Raw genomic sequence first — 12,337 nt, forward strand, 5'->3', positions numbered from 1 at the left:
TGGATAGGGAATAAGGTAAGGAATACAAATATTGTTAATCCTCTTGTCTTTTAATCATCAGGACCCGAAAAATACTTCAATGCTGTGCTTTTAGGCAAATTTCCCAAAACACAGTCAAGTTCATTTTGCGCACTGCTATGATTTAACAACAAACTTTGAACTGAACTGAGACAGTTTCCTGCTGACTTGGCAGTGATGGTCAAACTTTATGTAAGAACTAAGCTACTTAAATATTTAAAAGCACCAAACAGGAACAGAAAGCTCCAAAAGATATATTGAAAGAAAGCACAAATGCTTTAAAAAATAAAAAAAAAAGGAAAGAAGAAAGGCGGATTTTGCAAAGTCCTAGCATAGATGTAGAGCATTCAAAAGCATATTTCTTAAATAAAAATTAATAACCTTGTCTGTGGAGACTGATGACAGTAAACTCATCCCTTCTTACAGCTACACTAGCTTCTGGGTCAGCAACTCCCTCCACTACAGTGGCTCAAATCAAACTGATGGTGCAGTACAGAGCAAATCTATTCCAGCAAAGGCCAAGCAAAAATACTTTCCAGTTAAACCTTCTATAGACTACATTATTCATCTCCGAATGGCTCCTTTGTGCAACCAAACACACTTCAGATAAAACATTTTTACTGCTCCCTGTTATTTTTGTATTGTTTAAGGAGGCTGTAGGAAGCCATGTTCCCCTCCAAACTGTGCATAAGAGTTCCAGAGTAATTGAACAGTGAGACTCTAATGAAAGCTTTTCAGCCCCTCAGTGTTTATAACCACCAACTCCTCCTCCTCCAGGGCTCTAGTTAAACAGGAGCAATGGGAGACTGTAAAGTAAAAGTTGGTAGCCCCAGTAATGTACCTCATTCATGCATCAGCGTGTGGTGCCTCTATAAACCAACCAATCAAGCTTGATGCCTGGAGTTTTAATTTATCTAAAATTAACATTCTGGGTCCCAAAGGAAACTCAATAAATTGATTGAAGGCTTTTAGAAATGTCAGCAGTCAAAGGAAGTGATCAAAACTAAAAAGCCAAGCTTTTCCAAAGAACGCCATTACGGATGTTGTTAGGCCTGTCACGATAACAAATTTAGCTCGATGGTAAGTTGTCAAAATAATTATTGCAATGAACAATAATTGAAACCTTTTCCAAGTTTACACACTGATAATAGTATAATAATGCAAGTTCACCCCGTGAAAGACTAATAAATTCTAATTTTGCACAGTACATTCCACATTGGAAGACATTTTAAAGATCCAAAATAAAACACAAGCATAAAAAGATCAATCAAATGAAATAAACGTGCAACAAAAATCATAAATGAAATGGATTGGGAAGTCGCTGTAAACAAAATTGCCCTATCAGCTATCAGAACGAAAATTATTGTGCTCATTTCTATTTATGTGATTAATTGCTTACTGCGACAGGCTTGGATATTTTAGATCCAAGATGGATCAATTGTATGCCAGAAATTCATCTTATAAATCCCACAGTCATTTTTAAACTGAATGCATTATTTACTTTGAACTTTTTGAAAATAGCAGTCTATTAATCCTTAATAGATAAATGATCTGTGAAACCTACTCATTATCACTCATTCTTGGATTGTTCTGGTATGACCTGCTTCAGAGATTGGCTTAATACTTTTAAGTGTTGGCATTTGGCTGAAGTGATAAATATATGTACACAGATACAACAGAAACTGCTTTTGACTAAAGTCAGTAGTCTCAATGCATCCTGTGCATAAGCAACACTTTGGGATCTTCTCGTTGCAGAGAAACAAGCCCAGGGCTCCCATTAGTCGTTATTGTGAGTTAAAATTTCACAAAAGTAAATTCTGTATCTTATTTTGAAGGAATATGTAAACGTTACCATAGCAACCAAAGTCAGAGAGTGTTAGGGCAGTGATCAAGACGAGATGAGAGGAGTGAACCTTGTGAGTCTTAAATCAGGTTCACACCTGATTTAAGACTCACAAGGTAAGCTAAAGTAATACACATTAACCTTATCTGATCAGTGTGAATATTTTAATTGGCATAACCTTTGTTCTAAAGTGTTACGTCTCAAAGCTAAAGACGACGTAAAGTGCATCAATGTAAATCTGTAAATACAAAGTCGTGTACAATCCCCTCGGCAATTTGCCAGGCAAATTGCTTGGCCGTGTTACTAGGCAGCAGCCGGCCTCTAAGCACATGTTTAACTGCACTGTCCGAAGCCATCACCATTATCATCACCTCCATAATTATCACCACATCACAGTTAGTGTGATCAACGTAGCAAGTCACGAGGAGTAATGATATTGGAGGAAAATGCACTGAGGGAAAACAAAGGCCCTAAGTCTTCACTGAGTAATGGGTCTCCCCTTTGGCCAAATGATGCCAGCTTACACTTAAAGCATCATTTACATTAGTGCTTGTTATGGGCCATTGGACAGGCTGCTTGAAATGCTTCATTAGGGGCAAAATGTTCACATCATCTCTGTTCATGTTGGAAGACACAAATGCAGCAGCATGAGTCAAATTGCTTGTAATGTGTGTCGTGTGCAAATACCGCCACTGGGGGAGACATACAGTACTTTGTCATATAGCATGGGGTGTGTATTTATAGGATTAGTGCATTGGGGCAATGTGGCAGAAAAAAAGGTTTCTGAGGGATATCATTATAGCAGTAGGAGCATGCTGCCACCATCTGGGATACTAAGGCTCCATCTAAATTCAGTCAGCCAATTGAGGACTTAAGTACTTCTCCCAACAGATTCTGCAAGGTTATTCTGCCTTAAGCTTCAGGAAATACAAGCTTACATCCTGCTGCCAGAAGTGATTTCCTTTATTTGTTACATAAATCGTTGCAGAAGTTAAAGCTTTAAGGGATACAATAAAGTCTTGCTTAAAGTATATGATTAAGGCCTCAATACTAGTGTATTCCACAAGTGAATTGTGATGCAACAATATGATTTTGCTGATAAAGTTTTAGATTTATCAGCCAGTTAGGTCAATACAAGTGTAAAATACTAAATAAATCACAATCCTGGATGTGTTCATGAAAAAGACATTAATATAAATCTTTAAAATGGTATAAACACAAAGTGCTAAATAATCACTATCCATAGCACACTTAAAAGCAAAATAGAGCTTTTAAATGCCTTTATTTAAAAAGATTAAAGGAGCTAAATGTCTGCAGTCATAAAAAATAAGTCTTAAAAGCACAAGGTGATTAAGTGCTATGTGTTTGACTACACTACATTAGACAAGGTAAGTATTTGGAGCTCAGTAACAAAGACAGCATGTGCCAGAATCTAGCACATGCTAGATTGCAGTGCCTAGATTGAACAAAGTTCAATTTCAATGTTCAGTTTTTATATGTCGAACATATGAAACCAGTATTATTGTAATAACTTTGATATTAATATTTTGTCTTGTCGTGATAATTTTTTTAAAGAAATATTTTAAGATACCTTTATAAAAAAGATTAAAGAACCATAACCTTTCGTTCTAGACAAATGGTTGCTTATAAAATCAGTTAAAAGTTTTTTAGACTGTGTGTGTTTGTGAATGTACTATAAACTCAAGTTCAATGATGACTGCTTGCAGTAATATTTACTGCCTCTTAGGGATGTCGAGATGGATTTTAATGGTTATGGGATCGACAAACAGAAAGTGACATTACTCTCCCTCCATTAATTTCCGACGGAACTTGTGGGATGAAGCGACAATCGCCCTTCTCCAGCAGAGCTACCAACAAAATTCCTCCATTTGAAATTTCATGCTTGTAAATTAACATCAAAAGTAAAATAAACTAAATATTGCTTGTTGGGGTTCCACAGATTACCAACATCTTTAATATTTTATCCTCAACAGTCTTACTTGTTTCCTCTGATTCCTTCCCTTCGGACTGTTGCGAGACCTTCATTCACCAAAGACTCAGCGATGTTTTCACCTGTTGTATCTATGGCAAAAATGGATAAATGTTTAGTAAACAAGGAAAAAATTATGTACTGTTAACATGATTTTACTCTCAGAAAAAAAATAGTGCAAAATGAACATCAAGTGCACCTTTGCCCAGGTAGACCATGCCGTACTCCCGGCCTATGGCAGTCTTGATTTCCACAGTGAAGCACACTTCTTTGCCAATTAACTTCTTCCTGAGAAACTCTCTGGCTTGGAAGGCCCAGGGCTAAAAAGAACAGTAAACATAAGAAAGTGAAATCTAATAAGGCACTGCCTAGACAAGTAAGAAAACTTTTTTGTTCAAAAGCAAGAAGGGTGTTGCAGTATTTTCTAACTGCAGTAAGTGCTCATGTTAATGTATCACATTGCAATACTTTTTCTCTCTCTCTCAAACAACATCTATTGTTATTCCTTCCAAGTACAAAGTGCACTGCAAGTAAAAAAAAATAAATTTAAAAGGTCATGGTCAGGACCTGACCTTAACGCTGGCATTAATGCAAAACTCCCACATCTAAAAAGCTCTGATCCGTGTGGTGAGTAGATTATTAAAACATAATGTGCAAAGCAGTTATTATTTGAATGAGTGATTAAAAGTAAGTAAAACTTAATTTAGCTTTCAAGGTATAAATTGCACTTTAACTCAAGTGTCTTTGATAGCCATTTACATAACTTATTTTCTACCATTTCAAAAGGTAAAATTGTATTACACAACTGCAGACCCTTTTTGTCACAAACAGCCTGATGTCTCTTTCACTCTTCTCATCAATCCACATGAATGTGTACACAAAGGTAAAATATACTCAAGTTAGTGGTTGTAAAGAAAAAAAAAAAAAAGAAGAAGAAGATCAAGAATGTTTAAATACTTTTCCATTGCTCTGCATTATAAATGCTCTGCCATTGCAACGTAAGGCCAATTTAAATAATAAATCACAGGAATAAATCGGTTTACCTCGTCAGGGATGTCCTTGGTGTCGGGTTGGCCTTGGGCTGCTCGGCGGGCTATGGCCCCCGCTCGGATGTTGCTGAGATTGATCTGGCGCTCTGGGGGCGGACCACCTCGAGGCTGGCCCCGAACAATGATAGCACATCCTGACAAGACCTGGACAACAAATGAAAACAAGCAGAGAGAAGAAAAATCAGCAGTGCAGCTAAATAATTTCAGCTATTAAAAAAAATTATTTGATGGGATAAAACAAAAGCAGCAAGAATTACTGACATTACTGGATACTTTCATTTACATTGGATAAGGCAAAAAAAAAAACTAAAAAAAATTGTAAAACAATTTTTTAAATTATGCTAAATGAATTTTAGCAGTGTAGATGCAAATTACATCTCAACTTACAAATATTAGTGCAACAAAATGTGAAATATGACAATCTAAAAGATTTAACTTTTACAGAGGAAGAAACATCATTTGACACGTAGCCATGGTGACAGTGTATCATTCAAATGCCAGGCTTAGATTATGCCATGTGATAATGTAGCTGAATACAAAAAAAAAAAAAAAAAAAGACAGCATAGACTTCAGTTTGACAACTGTGGCATTTACATGAAACTGAGCAAACACTTTATCTGCAAACTCTGCCGTGTCTGCAGGGAGCATCCCTGGCTGTTGTTGATCTAAGATGTTAGCTAGATAAACTCATCAAATCACCGCTGTTCATCACCAACTGTCTGACGACTCTGGAGTACAGAAGAGCTGTGGCTGTAATTTCTGCAATATGATGAGCCATGAACAACGGAAAGAAAAACGAACAGACTCTTCTCCAATTTCAAAGGGATGCTATTTTCTTAACACAGTGTCAGCAAAACGTCAGCAATTAAATTCTTAGAGGTATATAATAAAAAAACTTCTAAAGCCTAAGTTGTTGTAATACAAGAAAAAAAGAAAAAAAAAGTCCACAGCTTGGAAAATTTTCGGTAGACGACATTCATTTTATGAATGAGCTGCATAATTACATTTCCATTGAGACAAATGTGCTTTTATTTATACACAACTAATGCTGTGAAGAGCTGTCAAAACAACATGCACTAACATGACTTGATGTGCAAGACAACAGAAATGATTCGTTTTTGTTTTAGTAAATAACAGCTTTTTTCTTAAAGCCGAATTTACACTCCATTTGATGCAGCATATAAGCCGACACAGAAATTGTTTTCTTACTCGGATTCAGCTCCAACATGGACATGGCTGATGTAAATCATTATCTGGCAGATGAGGTCAGAATGTCTTCTGAGATTCTGCTAAATATCAGCCTGGGTATTATTTGGAAAGGAATCTCAGGAATTTTACATTTCGCATTATCTGGAGATTGTGACATAATAAACCTGATGTGTCACCACTCAATAATTCTGTCCGGGTTCTTTGCTGACTCATTATATTTTTCTAAATAAAATGAAATCTAAATCGGGAAAAGTGTCAGAGAAAAATATACTGCCACCAAATCAACTACCACAAAAAATGCCATCATCATCAAGTCTCGCTGCTGGTTTGGCTCTGAACTCTGGATTCACTGGTTGCAATGTAAAATGGGCAAAAAATTAAAGCAGAATTTTTGTTTTCATGATGCTGCAACAAGGTATCATTTAAGTCATTTAATTGTTTTAAGGTGAACAGAATTAATTTTAAGTAACAAAACTAAACAAAAAGTAAGCTGAAAGAAAACTGGTACACAAATTGGCTCTTTGACAAAAAGATAACTGAACAGTAAAAAAGACGTAAGTGTTATCTCCTAAATCAACCTTACTAGTTGATAACACTATGAGATACTTATTTTATCTGTAAGCCGCAAAATGGCAAAAAGATTGACCACTCAATAATTCACAACTTATTTGTGAATCATTCCAGTTTCTATAAGTCTATGTACTAATGTTAAAATATGTTAGGTCACATTATGACTAAATCAATATACTATATGATCAGAATTGTGAAACATTTGTTGTTTGTTATTGTTTCGAACAGCAGCAATTAGGTCATGTTTGCTTCTTTTGCTCAATGTTTTCGAGTCATTATTGTACACAACCATAATATCTTCACTCCAGGATAACATGCCGAGTCTCTTATACCAGCTGATGCCTTAAAGTACAAGAAAATATTTGATTTAATTCCTCTCATGAATTTTGAATGTCTCAGGCAGAAAGCTGTGGGTCTCTCTATGCAAACCCAAATTTGAGGGGAGGAAAAAAAATCGTTGTGTGAGGTTATGTTTGCTTGAGGAGAGTAAAATTTTCATCTCGATACTGAAACATGAATGAGAGAGGACCCAGCCCACACAAAAACCACGCCGAATGAGAGATTACAGGGGGCAAGAAAGTTGGAGCTACGTGTCAGTTTCCCCTGGCTGGTTTGGACCAGCTCTGAGAGAATGTTCTCTGCTGCCCTGAATGGAAAAAAGCAAACTTATCAGCGCACCACAAGTCAACGAAGAAATGCATATAAAAAAATAGAAAGAAAGAAAATAAATCCCATTTAACCGCAGAGACCTGTGTTATTGGAGTTTCTGGGATAAAACTGAGGGACGACAGCGAAATGATCTCAATACTCAAGTTCGCTTGTAGGCTCGTTGACAAAATGTGCATGTTGCCAAATAGCAACAAAAAAAATTACTTTTGTTGCGGCTAGTGCTGAGCATAAATCTGACGCCGAAATTACAGACAGTACAAACAGCTTTCGCTTAACTTTACAGGTGTTGTACAGTAAATGCTAATTAGCTAACAGTTAGCCATCCTTTAGCTGGGAAACTTGACATCTGTCAACAACTTCTCCAACATCTACTGGCTCAGGCTTGGCTGTTGACTACAGCAAATTTAACCGCTAAAATGATATTTTACAGCGATCATATTTTCAAGTCTGACAAAGAAAGTGGTTTCCTCACTTACATTGAAATATCCAGACAAACGTGCTAACCTCAGTTTCCCCTACTGGTAATTTAGCAGCAAGCTAGCTAACGTTAGCCGGCTTTCAGCTGCAGCCAAATAAACTGAATGAGCTTGACATCTCCTATTGGAATAATGACAACACTGGAAGTTAACTTAAAATTGTTTTCGTTGAGTCATGTGGCTTACTATATTAAAGTACAAGACAACCAGTCGCAGTTTCAATCTCCATTAGCCATCAGTTAACAAAGCTAACTAGCTGTTTCCCCAGTGAGCTCTCATTTTCACATGCTGGGATTCATACCATTTTCACTATTCCTCTTTGCAAAGGAGACGCCGGAACAGGGGCTGTCTGAGCGGGACCCGAAACAGATGCCATGTCCACCGAGATGAGATACGCTGCTTGTTAGATTGAGAACCGGGTGAGGGAGCGGGGATTCTGAAATGAGAGGCTGATCTGTTGAGAGCCAGGAGAAAAAGGCAGTACACAGAGCTACACTCACTTTATACCGGAAACACACTTTGCCATGCCTGTACACACTGGCCGAAAGCTTTTCCGGGTCGAAGGGGGAGCGATGAATGGGAGCGAATGGAGAGCGTCCTAAACCGCGTAAGCAAATTGAAATAAGGACATCCGGGGCAAGAGCTACGACACGTCAGCATTGTGATACCCAGATAGTGCTCTCTTCCAAGGGTCCGGGAATAAATTCGCTTCTAAAGAAAAACTTTACTCTTGGAAAGTAGCACATGATGCATCAGCAATATCTGACAGGAAATCCTATAAGAATGCAATGATAATTATTTCTTTATGTGGGACTTATATTTGCCGAATTAATAAAAGGTTGCCAATATTTGTTTCGTTTTATATAACATTTTATCAGGCAGCACAAAATATATTACTGCAATTCGTTTTAAAGGATGTGACGATTGAATGCATTATGCTTATGTCCACTAGGTGGCAATCACGAGTTTAAGTCAATGCATAAATGTGAAGAAATGTAAAGAAGAAGTGAGTTTTCCTGCCATACCTGTGAGAAACTTAAAAAGATGCTTTAACAAAAGTGTCCGAGCAGTACAAGACGACTGGTTATTATAGAACACAAATATAACAAGAATGAGGACAGCCACATGTTATTAAGTCAATTTAAATTTATTTGTGCCACTTCACAACAAATGTCATGACGTTTTACAAGAGAAATGCATCCATAATATGTACAGAAATATGTAATCAAGTCAGTACAATTACATAGATAGATTCAAACATACATAAGATGCAAATAATTTTATTACATATCAACTGGTAAAAATCGACCTGTCTCGTGACACACGGGTACTGACTTTGCAACAAGCCCAACTCAGAAAGCATATGGTGACAGAGGACAGGAAGGTGATGTTGTTATGCTTATTATGCAGTTGCTTATTAGAAAAAGACATGCAAAAGTTCACTTGATAATAAAAGATGCCAAATAAACAAATTATAATTGATTATTCTTAAATTGCATTCCCCCCCCACCACATATTTTTGACCTTGCGATCAAAAAGTTCTAATCAATTTAATTCCCAAAGAAAATTTGTTTACAAAATGCAGCATGGAAGTATTTATTATTGTTTATTATTAATTGGCTATTTAAAGTATCAGTCTAATTCTATTCTCTGTTGTGTGCAGGTTGGCCTGCTACTGTTTCAGTTTTAGTTTGTTTTGGTTTCAGTGTTGCATTAGTTTAGAATTTATTTTTTGGATATTTATTGATTAAATTCTTTATTCTTTTGGGGGTTTGTTGTCTAAGGAAGGGGAGAGAATTTAAGGTTCTTCACACATAACTAAAGTCCTAACAGAGGTCACATTGGTAAAAGTTTTAACATCTGGTGCACATTTCTCTTCATTTTTGCATTTGAATCATCAATGGTAGAGTTAAAAACATTATCAGATGCATTTCTGAAGAGAAACCTACCACAATAGCACAAGAGAGCTGAACGTAAACAGGAAATTGCTGGAGTTTTTTTGTCTTCACAATAATAATGTATGAGTCTGTTTAAAAAAATTGCATCATAAAAAAAGTTGGTTTAAGCCAAGTATCGCATGATGTTTTCAAAAGCACTTTCTGTAACACTAACTGCACCTAGACTGAGTAATATCACATCCACTGTGTAAATACACACTGTTTTAAGATCCACTGATGGCATTTGGCTATGTTTTCTGAGGGCAATATCTCCTACACATTGTATGGCACTTAAACAAGAAAAGTATATGGTCAAGTACATTCAACTAAGATTCATGCAGAAACAAGGAGTGGAGGTTTTGGATTGTGACCTGTTTCCGCACTTTTCACAACATGGGGGCAGCAATAGCCTATATGCAAATAAGCAAGAGCAAATTCACTGGGATTACAAAGCACTCATGGAAGATGTTTTTTTGTCCTGACGATTAAATTGAAATGTGAAAAGAAACAAATAGCAATAGTTTTTGAAATGATGCAAAGTTCGATTGAATTAAAAATAGTATAAGAAAGTAAAGTTTAAAAAAAATCTTTGTTATGATGTGCCATTCATTCCACTGGTGGTTTCAAATGTTCTGCTTATACATGTAACATTCTTGAAACACATGTAACCTGAATGACAGTCCATGTTTTATCACTCTGTTTCAAGTGACTAAATCTAATTTCAATATGAAGGATAATCCTTCTGAAGGCAAACAGATAATTTTTTTAATCTCTTTATTAAGAGGGTTAAATGTACATTCAGAGGGAAACAAAGCTTCCCAAACAAACCTGGTCCTATGCAAAAAAATTAATTATCCACTAAATCTACTAATTAGCTTGTACTAACACTTTGTGATAATTCTCAAATCTTCTGTACAGATTAGAAAAGACTGTTTACGTTCATGCCACCGCATCTCAATCGGATTTAAATTCCGACTTTAATTAGGCCATTCTACAACTTTTATTTATTTAAATTAAAACTGATGAGGTCAGGACTCGCTGGAGTCCTTAACATCTAGAAGCCCCACGTCATAACATGACCACCACTATGTTTAACAGCCGGTTTAGTGTTTTTTTTTTTTCCTTAAACACTTTGTTAGTTTTAACACCAGATGTAATAGGAAGAAGACATTAAAAAAAAAAGTTCACTTTGGAAAAAAGAAACTTGGGAACAAGCGACAACAACGGAATGTCTGCATCTCGTTTTGTTCAACATTTTTATTTGATTTGTGTTTTTCGTTCAAACTTTGTAACGACAGTTAAAGTTTTGAAATGCAGCAGACACAGCCACCTCGGTCCAGCATAACTTTTTTTTCTGTTCTCTTTTCAAGATTACAAGGCTCAAATGGGAGACGTACTTCATTTTTTAAATTTTAATCTGTTCAAAATAATTATTTTTAGGATGGAACTTAACGAACGCATTTAGAGCTCGAAAAAAGTCCACTCATCAAAAAATGTTACTGGTTAAAAAATAAATAAATAAAAACTTTGGAAATGTTTCTACGCTATTCGAGCGAAATAACAAGGGACGCGTTTGACATATATAATTTGAATTTATGAAGTGTTCATTTATGCTATGAAACTAAACTAATCGAGGTGTCATGAAATAGTAATTATGCACTTTTTGGCTTTTCGGTGGTTTTGGACAAGGTGATGGTACATCTGAATATTTATTAGTAGTGAAAGTTTTTAATAGTCTATTAAAATTATGCAACGTTTCCTACAGGAGGGACTGAAAAAATGGGAAACACCAGAATTCTTAGGAATGACTCGTGTAGCGATGTGATGTTGTTACACTAGATTGTTAAGTGGGAGGGTGTTCCGATGGGAAATTCTGAGCACCGGCAGCTTTATTTTGAAAGGACGACAGATCCATTGTAATCCAGCGGGCTGTGAAAGGTTTTCCCACACTCTCGGTCGCGCTCTTTCTGTTCGGATTCCGTGGGAGAAGGCGCTGTGCGGGACTGAAAAGTACACTGTTCTGATTGATACTATTTTCTGCCATTTGAATGCAGGTGCATTAAAATCATCTGCACATCAGCTGTTGTTTGGCTTTTCTTGGCTCAAAAAGACACAACGCAGGATTAACTACGCTACAAAACTGGTGCCGTGACCCGTCGTTTGGTCAGCTGGAGCCGACCACCGGTGTTGTTGGACGACGCCTTCTGGATCCATCCGCACCTTGGAGACACTGTCGGCGTGGAGTTCCTCAGACACTATTGGTTGGGATTTTCCATTGTTTTTCCGGGTTTTTACACTGGGCGTGTTCATTCCTAATTCCCATAAAGGGCAACAGTAAGGTCTCCTCATGGAGGGTCAGAATGTGAATAACATATCAACTCCTAGTCATGGAACGTTACCTATTGGCAGAGGGAGAGGAGTCTTGCAGCTGGCAGCTGCTATGCAGTCTACTCCAGGAAACCCAGGGATTTTGGGTTCGAAATTTTCTGGGTCTGGGAGGCAAAAGAGGCTTGATGACCTGCCTTGTCAGACTTTAAGTTTCACTCCGGGCTTGAGCCCAGTGATTCCTCCATCCG

The 12,337-nt window shown here is 36.9% G+C and overlaps 1 protein-coding gene across 1 annotated transcript in view; it reads right to left on the reverse strand.

Moving 5' to 3' along the window:
- The window catches only part of snd1 (staphylococcal nuclease and tudor domain containing 1), a 164,854-nt gene extending 156,518 nt beyond the window's left edge, over window positions 1-8,336 (reverse strand). Inside the window, exons 1-4 of the mRNA XM_055054667.1 lie at window positions 8,126-8,336; window positions 4,895-5,044; window positions 4,051-4,171; window positions 3,862-3,943 (exon numbers count right to left, since the gene is read on the reverse strand). Of these exons, the coding sequence (XP_054910642.1) occupies window positions 3,862-3,943; window positions 4,051-4,171; window positions 4,895-5,044; window positions 8,126-8,200 (428 nt within the window). The 5' untranslated portion in view covers window positions 8,201-8,336. The remainder of the gene's footprint in view (window positions 1-3,861; window positions 3,944-4,050; window positions 4,172-4,894; window positions 5,045-8,125) is intronic.
- Between the last annotated feature and the right edge of the window lie 4,001 nt (window positions 8,337-12,337).

The sequence above is a fragment of the Poeciliopsis prolifica genome, unplaced genomic scaffold (genome assembly GCF_027474105.1).
Source record: "Poeciliopsis prolifica strain line A6 unplaced genomic scaffold, Auburn_PproV2 SCAFFOLD040, whole genome shotgun sequence".
NCBI classification, from domain to species: Eukaryota; Metazoa; Chordata; class Actinopteri; order Cyprinodontiformes; family Poeciliidae; genus Poeciliopsis; species Poeciliopsis prolifica.